The 17,651-nt window shown below is 35.9% G+C and overlaps 6 protein-coding genes across 6 annotated transcripts; 2 read left to right on the forward strand and 4 right to left on the reverse strand.

The window, feature by feature from the left end:
• The first annotated feature begins 483 nt into the window (after positions 1 to 483).
• Positions 484 to 1,051, forward strand: LOC113372091 (histone H1-gamma, late-like). The gene is made up of 2 exons (XM_026612424.1): positions 484 to 554; positions 628 to 1,051. Exons 1-2 carry the CDS (start codon positions 484 to 486, stop codon positions 1,049 to 1,051), a joined length of 495 nt encoding a protein of 164 aa, XP_026468209.1.
• A 1,006-nt stretch (positions 1,052 to 2,057) lies between these two features.
• Positions 2,058 to 2,468, reverse strand: LOC113372087 (histone H3). The gene has a single exon (XM_026612420.1). It carries the CDS (start codon positions 2,466 to 2,468, stop codon positions 2,058 to 2,060), a length of 411 nt encoding a protein of 136 aa, XP_026468205.1.
• Positions 2,469 to 3,868: 1,400 nt separating this feature from the next.
• On the reverse strand, positions 3,869 to 4,365 carry LOC113372090 (histone H2B-like). Its single transcript, XM_026612423.1, has one exon. It carries the CDS (start codon positions 4,316 to 4,318, stop codon positions 3,947 to 3,949), a length of 372 nt encoding a protein of 123 aa, XP_026468208.1. The 5' UTR covers positions 4,319 to 4,365; the 3' UTR covers positions 3,869 to 3,946.
• Positions 4,366 to 9,448: 5,083 nt separating this feature from the next.
• LOC113372088 (histone H1-like) lies at positions 9,449 to 10,222 on the forward strand. The gene has a single exon (XM_026612421.1). It carries the CDS (start codon positions 9,499 to 9,501, stop codon positions 10,192 to 10,194), a length of 696 nt encoding a protein of 231 aa, XP_026468206.1. The 5' UTR covers positions 9,449 to 9,498; the 3' UTR covers positions 10,195 to 10,222.
• Positions 10,223 to 11,171: 949 nt separating this feature from the next.
• Positions 11,172 to 11,652, reverse strand: LOC113372089 (histone H3). Its single transcript, XM_026612422.1, has one exon. The coding sequence runs from the start codon at positions 11,605 to 11,607 to the stop codon at positions 11,197 to 11,199; it is 411 nt and encodes a 136-aa protein (XP_026468207.1). The 5' UTR covers positions 11,608 to 11,652; the 3' UTR covers positions 11,172 to 11,196.
• A 1,366-nt stretch (positions 11,653 to 13,018) lies between these two features.
• On the reverse strand, positions 13,019 to 13,491 carry LOC113372086 (histone H2B-like). The gene has a single exon (XM_026612419.1). The coding sequence runs from the start codon at positions 13,466 to 13,468 to the stop codon at positions 13,097 to 13,099; it is 372 nt and encodes a 123-aa protein (XP_026468204.1). The 5' UTR covers positions 13,469 to 13,491; the 3' UTR covers positions 13,019 to 13,096.
• Between the last annotated feature and the right edge of the window lie 4,160 nt (positions 13,492 to 17,651).

A 17,651-nucleotide genomic window follows, 5' to 3' on the forward strand; every position in this document is an offset into this window, starting at 1 on the left:
CAATGCTCATAAAATGCGATAACGATTTTGTTGAAAAACGCACTATGAGTCATAAGTTATTATATAATTAGCGATATTTTAGAAAAACTAACCGTTTGAAATCAATCATGCTTTTGATGATATGTTGGGGGGAAAATTGAATTGGCTATCATGTCAATCCATTGTTTTATGCGAATTATTTAGAATAAAAGCGCTGGATTTAATTTTTTACAAATAATTTACATTTTTGTAAAATTTTCAATATTATTGTTTTCTCCTCGTCCTACACTTTTCGAATATAGTTTTTGGCCACGCCCCTAACTATTTAACCAATCACGTGTTAGATTTACATTTTAAACCTACGATTTTTTACTATAATGTCAGATAACCTTTATCTACGTCGCCGGCGGCAACCGCTGCGCCAGCGACAGCATCGCCGAAAAAGGGCAAGACTGCGGCTGTTAAAAAACCGCGAGTGAAGCCGTCCCATCCTCCTACATCTAAATGGTAAACAACGCTATTAAAAGTCTGAAAGAACGCGGCGGATCGTCGCTGCAGGCGATTAAGAAATATATGTCGGCCAATTATAAAATCGACGCCGAGAAAATGTCAACGTTCATTAAAAGTATTTAAAGTCAGCTGTTCAAGCGGGCACACTGATTCAAAACAAAAGGCAAAGGTGCTTCGGTGTTCGTTCAAACTTGCCGCGAACGCTAAACAGAGCGGCGGCGAAAGCGGTGTTTCGGCTGGAAAAGCCAGGACCGCTAAGACGCCAGCGGCAAAAGCAAAATCGAAGACAGCAAAGTCGAAGGGCGCCGCCAAACCTGCTTCGTCCCCTAAAAAGAAGTCTGCATCCGCAGCGGGCACATTAAAAAAGTCGTCGGCGAAACCTAAGACGACAGTCGATAAGAAGAAGACCATTCAGGGTAAGTCGACGAAAGCCTCATCGGCCAAGGCAACGAGCAAAACGAAGAAAACCGTCAAGACCGCAGCCGCAAAGAAACCTAAATCGCCAAAGAAGACATCAAAAGTAGCCAAACCTTTGAAAAAAGCGTCACCGAAAAAGAAGTGAAAACATTTCATTATCTTTTTACACAACAGCAAACGAAAATGTTTGCACAAAGTCCTTTTCAGGACTAACAATAAATTTTTATCAAAGAACATTATTATTTTACTTATATATATCTTATCATCTTATATTATAGCCTTTTCGTGGACTTAGGAAAAAATTTAATAAAATATTTGTAACAGGAGCGCAGCAACGCTCGCTGTGTTCCTCGCCGTGTTGTGTCATTGACGAAATTTAAAAGTCAAAGTCTTTTCAATTTTCAATTTCGTCTTTGGTAGGGAGTTGTTCAATATCAATCGCTGAATTTTATTTATTTATTTATTATTTTTTTTTAAATAATTTTATATGAATAAATTATCTTAATCAAATGAAATATAATCAATAATTTATTAATAAAAGTTTTATATATCACTTTAAATAAATCAACTATACATAGAACGGCAACTCTCATAATAATTAAATTCATAATTTTTTCTAATTTTTTTTTATATAAATAATAAGTAAATAGAAATTAATTAATGAAATAAAATATAATCATTAATAATTTATGAAGTTTCAATCTTTTTTTCATATCGTATTCGAAAAAGAAAATTTATATAACTTTAAATAACTATATATGAAATTAAAAAATATACAATCAAAAAAAAAATATTTATATATAAATATATATAATATAATATATATAATATAAATTTCTATCATCAGAACGGCAACTCGCCCATATTAATTAAATTTAGAATTTTTTAAAGAAGCTTTCAGAAATTCATGACGAATTTTACAAATTCAACTATAATATTTTTTAAACTTAACACAACAACACACTATTCAACAAGTCAAATCATGTGTGTTGTCAATAATTTCAATTAAAAAAAAAAATCAATGAAAATTTCTAACGTATCGATGGAATAATTCTGCAAAATAAAATAATTTGAAAAATAATAAAAGTTCTTTTAATTGATCATTTTGGTGGTCCTGAAAAGGACCGATTTGTTTATAGGACGACAGGCGTCTAAGCGCGTTCTCCTCGAATACGCCGAGCTAGTTGAATATCCTTGGGCATGATGGTTACGCGCTTGGCGTGGATCGCGCACAAGTTTGTATCTTCGAACAGGCCAACCAAATAGGCCTCGCTAGCTTCCTGCAATGCCATGACGGCGGAGCTCTGAAAACGCAGATCGGTCTTGAAGTCCTGAGCGATCTCGCGCACTAGACGTTGGAACGGCAACTTTCGTATGAGAAGCTCGGTGCTCTTCTGGTAACGACGGATCTCACGCAGAGCTACGGTGCCAGGCCGATAACGATGCGGCTTCTTCACACCGCCGGTCGCCGGCGCGCTCTTGCGAGCCGCTTTCGTTGCAAGCTGCTTACGGGGCGCCTTGCCACCGGTGGACTTGCGAGCTGTCTGCTTCGTACGGGCCATTATAACTCCTAGATTTCGTTTCGAGAACCTTCTCGTTTGACGATCGTTTTGATACTGACGCGTCCGGCTCGAATATTATGATCAAAATACATTACGAATGTCCGATGCTGTGCTCGGCTGTCATTGGTCGGCGCCGAATGCTCGCATAGCTATGATGGGCGTGGCCTAGCGAGCTCAAACTTTTCAATAATTTCGCTCGTCGGAATTCAGTCGTTATTCAGACTTCGAGCTGTTAACATCAATTTGTAAATTTATCCCGACTGCGATATATTGAAAAATGACCGGCCGTGGCAAAGGTGGTAAGGGACTCGGAAAGGGTGGCGCTAAGCGACACAGGAAAGTTCTTCGCGATAATATCCAAGGTATTACAAAGCCGGCTATACGTCGTCTTGCTCGCCGTGGCGGCGTCAAGCGTATCTCGGGTCTAATCTACGAAGAGACCCGCGGTGTTCTGAAAGTGTTTCTCGAGAACGTTATCCGCGATGCAGTCACATACACCGAGCACGCCAAGAGGAAGACCGTAACCGCTATGGATGTCGTATATGCGCTCAAACGTCAGGGTCGTACACTGTACGGTTTCGGCGGTTAAATTGATCAACGGACGCAGTCATTTCTTATAAATACAAAACAAAAAAGAGCCCTTTTAAGGGCTGTCAAATATAATTAAAAGAACAAGTAATATATTTTACAATTTACGTACAGGCTTTATTTGATTTTATATGAAATTTGTTTATTTTCTTGCAGAATAACTTGCTTTGGTAATATTATTGATAATATTATCAAATTGGAAAGCCCTTCGAATATGTTTTAAAGAAAGTATTAATTAATATATATTTTACTATTTTTTCGTATTGACTTTTTATATGCAATTGATTTCTTTTCTTACATGGGGGGGCTTCAATTAATAGAAAATAGAAGCCCTTTTAGTATTAGTATACTTTACAGTTAAGGGCTCTGAATTGAAGGAGCTCAATTAAATGAATGAATTTATTAAATTTTGCATATTATTTAAATTTATATAACATGTAATAATATATTTTATATATTTAAATAATAAAATTTTTAAAATATTTACGACAATAATTTTATTTTTACGAAAATATTTAAATTGCGATTTTTTTTTAATATAAATTTATTTTATAATAAATTAAAATAAACTTAAACTTATTAACTAAATTTGAAAAACTGAAGTTTTAAATTGAATTGAATATTCAATCATTAATTTTTATCATATTGAAAATATATAGAAATTGAACATTATTTATAATATAAATTAATAATAACGATCTCTAATAGAAATCTGATCAAAATTTATTGAAAATCCTAATAAAATATCATTAGTGTCAGGTTATTTTATTTTATCTATAAAACCAATGTAAAAATTATAAAGTTCTTTTGTAAAATATTTGTGGGCCCTGAGAAGGGCCTTTGTTATTGTCGACAGAACATATAAGTGGCATCACAAAATCTTCATCATTTTATTTCGAGCTGGTGTACTTGGTTACGGCCTTAGTACCTTCGCTGACGGCGTGTTTGGCCAACTCGCCTGGTAGCAATAGCCGGACTGCTGTCTGAATTTCCCGACTAGTGATTGTAGAGCGTTTGTTGTAGTGAGCCAAACGCGATGCCTCGGCCGCTATACGCTCGAAGATATCATTCACAAAGCTGTTCATGATGCTCATCGCCTTGCTCGAAATGCCCGTGTCAGGATGGACTTGTTTCAAGACTTTGTAAATATAAATGGCATAGCTCTCCTTGCGCTTACGTTTCTTCTTCTTGTCGCCCTTTGAAATATTTTTCTGGGCTTTGCCTGCTTTCTTAGCCGCTTTACCGCTGGTTTTCGGTGGCATGTCTGATGTTTACTAGTACACTGACTGATACGAAATGAGTCGTGCCATGATTCTTCTCTCCCTCTTCCTCTTGACCCTCGTGCTTCAGTTTCGTGTAAGGTAAACATATCGTGCTGTGAGTTATTATTTATTGGTGGTATTCCTTGACAATATGTATTACGTTTGTAATACGTGGTATTACTGTCGTCTATTATTCATTTAATTAATATATTCCTGGTTCATAAAACCATTTCTAATATTTTCGGTTTGTTCATATTTCTCAAACTTCTGAAGTTTAGAAGTTTGGGAGTAATCTTTTGTCTGTCCAGTAGTTTTTCCTTGTGAATTTGCCTAGGTCTGTAATATTTTGGTTTTTATGATTATTTATTGCCATATAAAACTTCTTCGTGATGGTAGCAATAAACTCTTTGATGTAAGGTATTTTTGCTTCTTCATGAAGTGCTTTATTAGTAATAAATTTATTATTTTGTTGTCTGTTTTTGCCTGTTATCAGTCTAAGGCATTTATTCTGGGTCCTTTGTAGTTTTTGGTAGTTGTATTTACAAGTGTTTGTCCATGCCGGCCCTGCATATGTCAATATAGGTCTTATCATTAGTAGATAGCTGTTTTGCTTGTTTAGGTAGCTGCTGTTGTTGAGAAGACAGTGCAGTCTATTTATCGCTGCAGACGCTTGATTATTTCTGTATTTTGTGTGTTCTTTGAACGATAATTTTTTGTCAAAGATAACACCTAAATATTTGATTGTATTAGCCCATGGGATTTTGTCCGCTCCAATTTGTAGGGTTTTCTGTTTGTCAATGGTTTGTTTTTGTTTGTTAGTGAAAAGTATGGCTTCTGTTTTTTGCGTATTCAGTTTTAGTTTCCATGTGTCTAGGTAGTGGTCGATTTGTAATAAGTGTTCTTGTAGTTTCTTTGTTAGAATTTCGATTTTAGCACTTGCAGAAAAAATTGCTGTGTCGTCTGCGTATTGCAGGATTTGGGTGTTTTTGTGGGTAGGTATATCATGCATGTATATGTTAAAAAGTAGTGGTGCAAGAATAGATCCTTGTGGTAAGCCTGCTGCAATTGCTTTTTCGTCTGACAATTCGTTTTTGACACACACTCTAAAGGTTCTGTTCTTAAGATAGGACCTTATGATGTTGATTAGATATCTTGGTAGCTCTATTTTTTGCAGCTTGTATAGTAGTCCATTATGCCATACTGTGTCGAAAGCTTTCTGTATATCTAAGCTTACTAAGCCTGTATGTTTCTTCATGTTCATAGCGTGGATGGTTTTTTCTGTAAGTATATTTATGGGATGTTGGGTTGCGTGTCCTGACCTAAATCCATATTGGTGTTTTGGAAGAACGTTTTTCTTCTTTATGTGATATAATATTTGTTTTTGTATTATTTTCTCTGCCAGTTTTCCCATAGTCGGTAGTAAGCTAATAGGTCTGTAATTTTGTGGAAATGTGTCGCTTTTACCTGGTTTTGGAAAAGGAAGTGTTTTGGCTGCTTTCCATTCTACTGGGTAGTGTTCAAGAGATAGCATGGCGTTTATGATTTTTGTGAAATTTATTATGGCTTTACGTGGTAGATTCTTCAGTACAATATTTTGTATGTTATCGAGTCCAGGAGCTTTGTAGTTTTTTAATTTTTTGATGTTTTGTTTGACATCTAACGGGGTCACTTTGCAGATAGGTGTATTCAGTTGTTTATTGTGTTGTACGGTTTTGTTCACTTTGTGGTCGTGTTGTATGTTCCCAAGATCAAGGTTTTGCCGGTGAGTTTCTTCCAGTACTTCGGCTATAGCATCTGCTTTGTCTTTGTTTGAGTAGACTACCCCATTGTGTCTTGAATGTCAGTCTATCATCAACCTCGGTACGGTCAACATCTAATTCTTGCTCCTTAGTTTTTATTTATTTTTACCTGAATTTACCGTTAAATCCCGTTATTTTTGTAGTTTTTTATACCTGCGCGAGTGTTTTTCCAGTACCTTCAGTTTATTAAATTTGTGATTTGTGAATTTATTTAAATATTTTATATCGTTTTATCTTTTATTCTAATTTTTTAAATAGTTAATTACTCAATTTATTTAGTTTCATTTTCTAGTTTACTTATTTCTTATTAAATATTTCAAAATGGTTGTTACACGGAGCCAAGTGCCAAGTCAGTCCTTAGATACAAGTGTCTCAGTTTTGGACGACTCAATCGATTTAAATTCTACTGTTCTTTGCTCAAATTGTTTTCATTTACAATCTCTTGTTCACGAAAGAGATATTAAAATTGATAGGCTGACAAAAGAATTGTCTGAGGTTAAGTTAGGGAACCAGTATCTTCAGCTCAGGATTACTGGTGTTAGTTCCGTATTAGGGAATATGAGCTCTTCAGGTTCAGTTTTCAAAGAGTCGTCCACATTTTCACGTTCTTTTTCTAAACTCTGTAATGAGTTATCTAGTTTAATAAAAAAACGGAACATAGATTTGAAACAGCTTAGGGATGAATTTACCAAATTAGAGTCCAAAGCAAAGCACCTCGAGCAACGCGTTAGTAATGATTTGTTAAGTTCTATTAAGAACAGTAAAATTTTGTTCCTTTCCGATAGCCACGGCAGAGGGTGGTCAGAATGCTTGAGAGAATTGCTTGGACGAAAATTTGATATATTCAACATAGTCAAGCCGGGGGCCGGATTTGCTGACGTGGTTGGGGATATCGAGAGTCTGGTGTCTGACTTGGTCCGGGTGACCATGTTGTTGTTCTGGCTGGAACGAATGACGTTATTTGATTGTTTATATGCATTCTAAATAATTTCCAATGAGCGCGTTTGTAATCAAGAAAGTTTTTATCGTTGCTATTGTTAACTGCTAAATTATCAATAGCTACAGATGTTATTACTGGATTATGGTCCGAGCTAGAGGCAGTGAGAGTGTGTGGAGTTGCAACATGGAACAAATTTCGAGTGATTGCAAGGTCGATAGTGCTTGGGGACCAGTTGCAATTATCTGGATAATAGGTATGAGATAGAGGATAATGCAATTGAACTGTATCTATGTTGTCTAGTAGGTATTCATGTAAAACTAGGCCATTATAGTTATTGTTAGTACAGTTCCAGAGTGGATGTCTAGAGTTAAAATCGCCTGCCATAAAAACTTTAGGAAAAAGGTTGAGCAAAGCGTCTAAGTCATTGGTATCGAGTTTATGGCCAGGAATATAACTGGAAATAAAAGCTATTTGTCCCAAATTAGATTCTATTGAAATAATAGTTGCTTCTATATTATTAAGAACAGGGGTAGGAATATGGGTATGTGGGATGTTATTTTTGATAAAAATAGCGGTTCCACGACCTTTGATGTCATCTTTATCGTTTCTGTAGATTTTGTAACCATAAATAGAAAAATTTATATGTGACTTTAAAAACGTTTCGGAAACCAATGCTATGTGTATGTTGTTATGAGTAAGTAATAGTTTAAATTCAGAAGCTTTTGCCTTAATGCTGCGTGCATTCCAGTAAAGTATATTTAATTCGTTAATTTTTAAAATCATTTCCCAAAGATAAAATGATTAATTAATATATTATCATATTCATTTTCATTTGCTGAATTTAAAGTTTGGGCTAATTTTAAAATTTTTTCAAGAGATGATTTTATTGCCGGTTTTGCAAAAACCTCTTGAATGAATTTAAACGATGTAAACATACCTGATAAATTAAAATTATTGGCCTGCGGTTGTGTACCTGTTTCTTGATCCAGAGCGGCTTGTTGTTGAGGGTGCGGCGATGGAACTTGATTCTGAGGTAAGGGTAGGGTATTTGTCATTCGCTCAGGTAGCGCTGGAAACTCTCTCTGTTGTAGCACTGAATTGAACTTTCTAGTTAACGGTAGAGGAGCAGGTGCCGGGATATAGACATTTTGTCTGGCCTTGATTTTTAGTTGTTCTCTTCTAGCTTTAATTTCCAGTAGTTTCGGGCATGACTTGAAATTTGCAGGGTGGTTACCTAGACAGTTGATGCACTGAGCTGGTTCCGCTTTGGTTTTGGGGCAGCTGAACGCCTCGTGGGGTTTTGTACATTTCACACATCTATTCTGAAGGTTGCAATAAGAAGAAGTGTGACCAAAATTTTGGCAGTTGTAGCACTGTATAATGTTTCCATTCGATCTATATTTGTCCCATTTGACTGCGTACCCTGCTAGGTGTTTTTTGTTTCTAATACGAGCCATATCCTGTTCATGATGAAAGAAAAGCACGAAAACTGGTAGTTTTATTTTTTCACCTAACACGTTGGTTTTAGTCATTTGAATAACTTTTTCAATTCTGCAGAATTCTATGATCAGTTCTTGATAAATTTCATCACTTGTCACGTGAGGTGGAATTCCTGCAGCTACAATTTTTATAAGCTCAGATCCCTTCTGTGGAAAAGTGTAAAATTTCTTGTTGTCTTGTTTCAATCTTTCGTACACATTTTTGTAATCCACTTCGCTGTATGTGGTGATTCTGTAGTGCAGTTTTCCTTTGTATTGCACATGCAATTTGTTCTTACACTGTTTTGCCAGAAGTTTAACATAATCATTTTTACCCTAAATCATCTAAAACTACAATTGCAGGCATTGTTTTTTGGGTAAATTGATCTTCTTTTTGGGGTTTTTTATTTGAGGTTTCCGGTTCGGTTGGGTTAGGTTTTTTGCGTTTTGTAGTCACAAATTCATCTTCCATTTCGTTTTTATTATTTTCTTCATCTTGTTCAGCACAAGCTAATGGCGCAAATTTGTTTATATGCACAAATCGCCCCGCTGGCAGTACCTCGTTCAGTTGCTGTGCGACACTAATGTTAGAGTCCTGATCCGCCGCCATAATGGCAACGTTATAGTCTAACGTCGACCATAAATTGTATAGAACTAATAATTATTATAAATAGTTTTTAATACTTCACCACGTAACATATTCACAAAAATTTCACTTTAAATACGAATCACTTCACATTTAAATTCACAGGGATTATAGATTTTCTGGGCGATGCGAACACTACGGCTGCTCGGACTCGAAATGTAATTTTTTACAAATAATTTACATTTTTGTAAAATTTTCAAATATTATTGTTTTCTCCTCGGTCCTACACTTTTCGAATATAGTTTTTGGCCACGCCTCTAACATATTTAACCAATCACGTGTTAGATTTACATTTTAACCTACGATTTTTTACTATAATGTCAGATAACGCTTTATCTACGTCGCCGGCGGCAACCGCTGCGCCAGCGACAGCATCGCCGAAAAAGGGCAAGACTGCGGCTGTTAAAAAACCGCGAGTGAAGCCGTCCCATCCTCCTACATCTGAAATGGTAAACAACGCTATTAAAAGTCTGAAAGAACGCGGCGGATCGTCGCTGCAGGCGATTAAGAAATATATGTCGGCCAATTATAAAATCGACGCCGAGAAAATGTCAACGTTCATTAAAAAGTATTTAAAGTCAGCTGTTCAAGCGGGCACACTGATTCAAACAAAAGGCAAAGGTGCTTCGGGTTCGTTCAAACTTGCCGCGAACGCTAAACAGAGCGGCGGCGAAAGCGGTGTTTCGGCTGGAAAAGCCAGGACCGCTAAGACGCCAGCGGCAAAAGCAAAATCGAAGACAGCAAAGTCGAAGGGCGCCGCCAAACCTGCTTCGTCCCCTAAAAAGAAGTCTGCATCCGCAGCGGGCACATTAAAAAAGTCGTCGGCGAAACCTAAGACGACAGTCGATAAGAAGAAGACCATTCAGGGTAAGTCGACGAAAGCCTCATCGGCCAAGGCAACGAGCAAAACGAAGAAAACCGTCAAGACCGCAGCCGCAAAGAAACCTAAATCGCCAAAGAAGACATCAAAAGTAGCCAAACCTTTGAAAAAAGCGTCACCGAAAAAGAAGTGAAAACATTTCATTATCTTTTTACACAACAGCAAACGAAAATGTTTGCACAAAGTCCTTTTCAGGACTAACAATAAATTTTTATCAAAGAACATTATTATTTTACTTATATATATCTTATCATCTTATATTATAGCCTTTTCGTGGACTTCGGAAAAAATTTTAATAAAATATTTGTAACAGGAGCGCAGCAACGCTCGCTGTGTTCCTCGCCGTGTTGTGTCATTGACGAAATTTAAAAGTCAAAGTCTTTTCAATTTTCAATTTCGTCTTTGGTAGGGAGTTGTTCAATATCAATCGCTGAATTTTATTTATTTATTTATTATTTTTTTTTAAATAATTTTATATGAATAAATTATCTTAATCAAATGAAATATAATCAATAATTTATTAATAAAAGTTTTATATATCACTTTAAATAAATCAACTATACATAGAACGGCAACTCTCATAATAATTAAATTCATAATTTTTTCTAATTTTTTTTTATATAAATAATAAGTAAATGGAAATTAATTAATGAAATAAAATATAATCATTAATAATTTATGAAGTTTCAATCTTTTTTTCATATCGTATTCGAAAAAGAAAATTTATATAACTTTAAATAACTATATATGAAATTAAAAAATATACAATCAAAAAAAAAATATTTATATATAAATATATATAATATATATAATATAAATTTCTATCATCAGAACGGCAACTCGCCCATATTAATTAAATTTAGAATTTTTTAAAGAAGCTTTCAGAAATTCATGACGAATTTTACAAATTCAACTATAATATTTTTTAAACTTAACACAACAACACACTATTCAACAAGTCAAATCATGTGTGTTGTCAATAATTTCAATTAAAAAAAAAATCAATAAAAATTTCTAACGTATCGATGGAATAATTCTGCAAAATAAAATAATTTGAAAAATAATAAAAGTTCTTTTAATTGATCATTTTGGTGGTCCTGAAAAGGACCGATTTGTTTTATAGGACGACAGGCGTCTAAGCGCGTTCTCCTCGAATACGCCGAGCTAGTTGAATATCCTTGGGCATGATGGTTACGCGCTTGGCGTGGATCGCGCACAAGTTTGTATCTTCGAACAGGCCAACCAAATAGGCCTCGCTAGCTTCCTGCAATGCCATGACGGCGGAGCTCTGAAAACGCAGATCGGTCTTGAAGTCCTGAGCGATCTCGCGCACTAGACGTTGGAACGGCAACTTTCGTATGAGAAGCTCGGTGCTCTTCTGGTAACGACGGATCTCACGCAGAGCTACGGTGCCAGGCCGATAACGATGCGGCTTCTTCACACCGCCGGTCGCCGGCGCGCTCTTGCGAGCCGCTTTCGTTGCAAGCTGCTTACGGGGCGCCTTGCCACCGGTGGACTTGCGAGCTGTCTGCTTCGTACGGGCCATTATAACTCCTAGATTTCGTTTCGAGAACCTTCTCGTTTGACGATCGTTTTGATACTGACGCGTCCGGCTCGAATATTATGATCAAAATACATTACGAATGTCCGATGCTGTGCTCGGCTGTCATTGGTCGGCGCCGAATGCTCGCATAGCTATGATGGGCGTGGCCTAGCGAGCTCAAACTTTTCAATAATTTCGCTCGTCGGAATTCAGTCGTTATTCAGACTTCGAGCTGTTAACATCAATTTGTAAATTTATCCCGACTGCGATATATTGAAAAATGACCGGCCGTGGCAAAGGTGGTAAGGGACTCGGAAAGGGTGGCGCTAAGCGACACAGGAAAGTTCTTCGCGATAATATCCAAGGTATTACAAAGCCGGCTATACGTCGTCTTGCTCGCCGTGGCGGCGTCAAGCGTATCTCGGGTCTAATCTACGAAGAGACCCGCGGTGTTCTGAAAGTGTTTCTCGAGAACGTTATCCGCGATGCAGTCACATACACCGAGCACGCCAAGAGGAAGACCGTAACCGCTATGGATGTCGTATATGCGCTCAAACGTCAGGGTCGTACACTGTACGGTTTCGGCGGTTAAATTGATCAACGGACGCAGTCATTTCTTATAAATACAAAACAAAAAAGAGCCCTTTTAAGGGCTGTCAAATATAATTAAAAGAACAAGTAATATATTTTACAATTTACGTACAGGCTTTATTTGATTTTATATGAAATTTGTTTATTTTCTTGCAGAATAACTTGCTTTGGTAATATTATTGATAATATTATCAAATTGGAAAGCCCTTCGAATATGTTTTAAAGAAAGTATTAATTAATATATATTTTACTATTTTTTCGTATTGACTTTTTATATGCAATTGATTTCTTTTCTTACATGGGGGGGCTTCAATTAATAGAAAATAGAAGCCCTTTTAGTATTAGTATACTTTACAGTTAAGGGCTTCGAAAAGGGCTCTGAATTGAAGGAGCTCAATTAAATGAATGAATTTATTAAATTTTGCATATTATTTAAATTTATATAATATGTAATAATATATTTTATATATTTAAATAATAAAATTTTTAAAATATTTACGACAATAATTTTATTTTTACGAAAATATTTAAATTGCGATTTTTTTTAATATAAATTTATTTTATAATAAATTAAAATAAACTTAAACTTATTAACTAAATTTGAAAAACTAAAGTTTTAAATTGAATTGAATATTCAATCATTAATTTTTATCATATTGAAAATATATAGAAATTGAACATTATTTATAATATAAATTAATAATAACGATCTCTAATAGAAATCTGATCAAAATTTATTGAAAATCCTAATAAAATATCATTAGTGTCAGGTTATTTTATTTTATCTATAAAACCAATGTAAAAATTATAAAGTTCTTTTGTAAAATATTTGTGGGCCCTGAGAAGGGCCTTTGTTATTGTCGACAGAACATATAAGTGGCATCACAAAATCTTCATCATTTTATTTCGAGCTGGTGTACTTGGTTACGGCCTTAGTACCTTCGCTGACGGCGTGTTTGGCCAACTCGCCTGGTAGCAATAGCCGGACTGCTGTCTGAATTTCCCGACTAGTGATTGTAGAGCGTTTGTTGTAGTGAGCCAAACGCGATGCCTCGGCCGCTATACGCTCGAAGATATCATTCACAAAGCTGTTCATGATGCTCATCGCCTTGCTCGAAATGCCCGTGTCAGGATGGACTTGTTTCAAGACTTTGTAAATATAAATGGCATAGCTCTCCTTGCGCTTACGTTTCTTCTTCTTGTCGCCCTTTGAAATATTTTTCTGGGCTTTGCCTGCTTTCTTAGCCGCTTTACCGCTGGTTTTCGGTGGCATGTCTGATGTTTACTAGTACACTGACTGATACGAAATGAGTCGTGCCGACGCAATTCAATTTTTTTTTCAATTTCAAAAGGTTTTTATTGTTCTATTTGCTTACAATTTGTACATGTTATGTTATAATTTTGAGCATATTCCTAATATTAAATTATCTATAATGCATATCTTAAAATATTCTAGGTATTTCATTTGTTATTAATAACATTTTAAGGACAATCTTGTTGCTGGAAAAAAAATTAAAACCAACAGATTCATAATTGTATTTTCACAGTATAACTTAACCTAACTAACTATAAATAAATAACAGAGAATAAATACTATTTACATAATGATTACAAATATATGATATATACAAAGATTAAAAATTTAGCATAAGTTGTTAAAAGTTTGGTAATTTATATTTGTTAAGATAGCTTGAAGTCGCCGAGTACTGTCCTAGTTTTTGAATGGTTTTGTTTGGGTGGTGTGTGCAATTCTCGTAGAATTTAGCCCATATCTTGTCCGTGTATGGCTTCATCATGGGTATGTTAGCAGCTTCATGCAGAATCGTCGTACTTATATATCTCAGATTCTCGTTTCTGTTGATGTTTGTTATTGTTCTTAGATATTTGTTTTGTATACGCTGAATTTTCTTATGGTGTTTTTCAGCTATGTTCTTCCAGACCGGGCATCCATAGGTTATTATTGGTCGTACACAGGCCAGATATAATTTCCTTTTATTCTCGATATTGAGGTTACTATTCCTGCACATCAAGGGGTACAGAACTTGCATCATTTGATTGGCGCTGTTTAGTCGGTTTTCTATATGTTCCGCAAATGTGAGTTTTTTATCTAGAGTTATACCCAGATATTTAGCTGAAGTGACCCATTTAATATCTTGTCCGTACATTTTTAGGTTTGTGGTTGGGGCTTTGTTTCGCAGTCTTGTAAAATTATTGCTTCCGTTTTGTCCGCGTTTATTTTAATTTTCCAGTCGTTGTAGTACTTTTCTAGCTTGCGAATATGGTCTTGAAGAGTTTCTTGTACAATTTTTGTATCCGGTGCGGTTGCTATAATGGCGACGTCGTCTGCGTAGATTAGCATTTTTGTGTAGGTTGATTTAGGTATATCATGTGTGTAGAGAATAAATAAGAGCGGGCCAATAATTGACCCTTGAGGCAAGCCCGCTGATGTGGATTTTTTGGTTGAGTTGGTTCTATCTACAGTAACGTAGTATTTTCGATGTTTGAGATAGCATGTAATCAGTCGAATCAGGTATCCTGGAAATTTGAGTGAAATCATTTTTCCAATTAGTCCATTATGCCATACAGTGTCAAATGCTTTTTCTATGTCTAGCAGTACGACTCCTGTTTGCATTTTAAGGTTAAATCCGTGTGTGATGGTCTCGGCCAAGATGTTTATTGCGTGCTGGGTTGAGTGTTGAGCTCTGAATCCGTATTGTTCAGGGGGTAGTAAACTATTCTCTTCTATGTGCTTTATTAGTCTGTTATATATGACTCTTTCGGTGATTTTGCTAAGGTTACTCAGCAGACTGATAGGCCGATAATTTTGCGGAAATATTGGATCTTTACCTTTCTTTGGGAAAGGAACAATGCGTGCAGTTTTCCAAGATCGTGGAAAGCAGCCTGTTGAAAGAATGGCATTGTTAATTTTGGTAATGTATATTATTGATTTCCTTGTTAATGATCTGATAAATTCGTTTTTTATATTATCTGCTCCGGGAGCTTTTGATAGCTTTACATTGTTTGTGATCTTCTTTATTTCTGAAGGTTTAACTAAAACAGAAGTGGAGCAGTCCAACGTTGAGTTTTGAATTAAATTGTTCATTTTTTCTGCTATATTTTTATTTCCAATATTTCTGTTTTGCGTGTAAATAGATTGTAGTGTGTCTGCTATGGCTTCCGCTTTGTCTGTAGGCGCGTAGACTATTCCTTTGTTTCTGGTGTGTATGCGATTAATCTTGGTAAAACGCTTAGAGAGTCTTCTAGCGACGGTCCAGATATTGCCGGGGTTGGTGTTTAGATTCTCCAGTTTTCTGTGCCAGATATCATTTCGGTGCTGTTGTATGAGTTTCGATATTGTGTTGCAAAGGTAATTGAGTTTGGTTTTTAGATTATTGTGTTTGTGTTTTTGCCATTTATGTCTGAGTTTGTTTTTGATTTTGATAAGCTCCAAAATGTTTGGTGGTAAATCATAGTGCATTGTTTTTAACACAGGAATGGCCTTGTTTGCTGCTGTTCCAATATATGTTGTGAGGGCATTTACATGAAAGTCAATATCTTCTGGAGTTTTTAAGTTCTTCGGTAAACTTATTTGCAAATCCAAAGTCCTTTTGAATAAATTCCAGTTTGCGTTTTTGAAGTTGAATATCTTTTCGCTTGTTTTTTCTTGTATAATTTTGTTTCTTGTTGAAATGTGTACCAGTACTGGGTTGTGGTCGGAGTCCATTGCTGTAATTGTATATGGTTCTTGATTAGTAGAAATATTTTTAGTAAGGAAGAAGTCTATGATGCTTGGATATCGGTTCTTTGGTGGATAATGCGTAGGAGTACTGCTGTGTAGTATTGTAATATTGTGAGTGTTATTGGTAAGAAATTTAGCTAGAGTTTTCCCTGAGTTGTTACTGCTTTGGCAGTTCCAGGATGAGTGTCTAGCGTTAAAGTCGCCCCCGATTATAACTGTTCGCCCCAGCCTCATGATTGTTGATATATCTTCTGGATCCAAAGTTTCAGATGGGGGTGCATATATTGCCACCAGGGTAATTTCTTTTGTTCCATCATGAATATTAACGGCGGATGCTTGTAGACTAGTAAGTTGTGGTATATTGATTGCATTGTGTGAGATATTAGATTTAACAAGTATAGCTGTGCCCCCTCTTCTGGATGTCATACATGTCTTGTACCATTCATAGCCAGGAATGTAGTAGTTGTCTGTGTCCAGCATCCACGTTTCGGATAGAAAAGCTACGCTTATGTTATAGTCATATAAAAATTGTTGAAGTTGTGACACTTTTTTAATTAGGCATCTGCAGTTCCATGTCATTAGGTTCAGAATAGTTTTATTATCCATTATTTAAAGCTGGCGTTGTAGAACTCGATTGCGAGCATCATAATTTCAGTTATACCTTTCGCTGCTAAAAATTTAGGTAGAAACACTTGGATGTTATTCAAAATTTTAGATAGGTCGAAGTTTGTAAGTAATTCTCTGATCAGTTTGGGAAATGCTTCTGTGTTATTGTCGTTATTTTCGGTTTTATGAGCCATTTCAGAGGGGGAGGAGGTGACTGCTTCACTGAACTTTTTCTGAAGTGGTGTTGGAGCAGGTGCTGGTATTAGTTTCGGTTTTGTGTTTGAATTTTCCCTTTTCTTTAAGTAGTTGAGAAGAGCTGGACAGTTTTTATAGTTAGCCGGGTGAGGTCCGTTACAGTTGCAGCATGTAGGATTAGGGGTGTCATTATCCTTAGACACCTTGCCTTGCATTGGCCAATTAGATGAGACTCTGTACACTTTACACAGCGCCTTGGTATATTGCAAATCCTGGATGAGTGCCCAAAACTTTGGCAGTTGTAGCACTGGAGAGCATAGTTAGTAGTTTTAAGCTTTTCCCAGTGAGCCACATAGCTACACACATAGCGGGTACTGATCACTTTTTGGATATTTTCTTCACGTTTTAGAATTTAATATACACAGGTATATTGTATGTTATTCCATTTTTGTCTTTTTCATCTGAATGACTTTGACTACCTCTATTTGTAATTTCTTGAGATCCGCTTCGATGTCCGTAGGAGTGACCTGGGGATCTAATCCGGATAAAACTATTTTTGTGGAGCTCATATCTTTCACTGTGTTTGAAAAGAATTTATGGTTCCTAGTCTTTAGATATTCCAAAACTGTGTTGAAATCTTCTTCGGAGTATGTTTGAATTTTTCTTTTATTTTAGATATGTAGTGTATATGTAAATCTCCTTTAGTGTTGTTTTTCAAAGTCGCTATTTCAGATTGCGCCAATTCACTCGTAACTGTGATTTGCGGGAGTTTTGTCTTTTTGGGAACGTTTTTAGATGTTGTTGGTTTCGGTGATGAAGTAGCTCTCTTCTTCGATTTTTCTTCAAAGCTGTTTTCCCGTGCCCTTTTTTTGATGATTGTATTGGCAGTATCCATCAGTTCTTCGGTTTCGGTTTC

The sequence above is a fragment of the Ctenocephalides felis genome, unplaced genomic scaffold (assembly GCF_003426905.1).
Source record: "Ctenocephalides felis isolate EL2017-DRISC unplaced genomic scaffold, ASM342690v1 CF-g0.4_SCAFFOLD_01570, whole genome shotgun sequence".
NCBI lineage: Eukaryota > Metazoa > Arthropoda > Insecta > Siphonaptera > Pulicidae > Ctenocephalides > Ctenocephalides felis.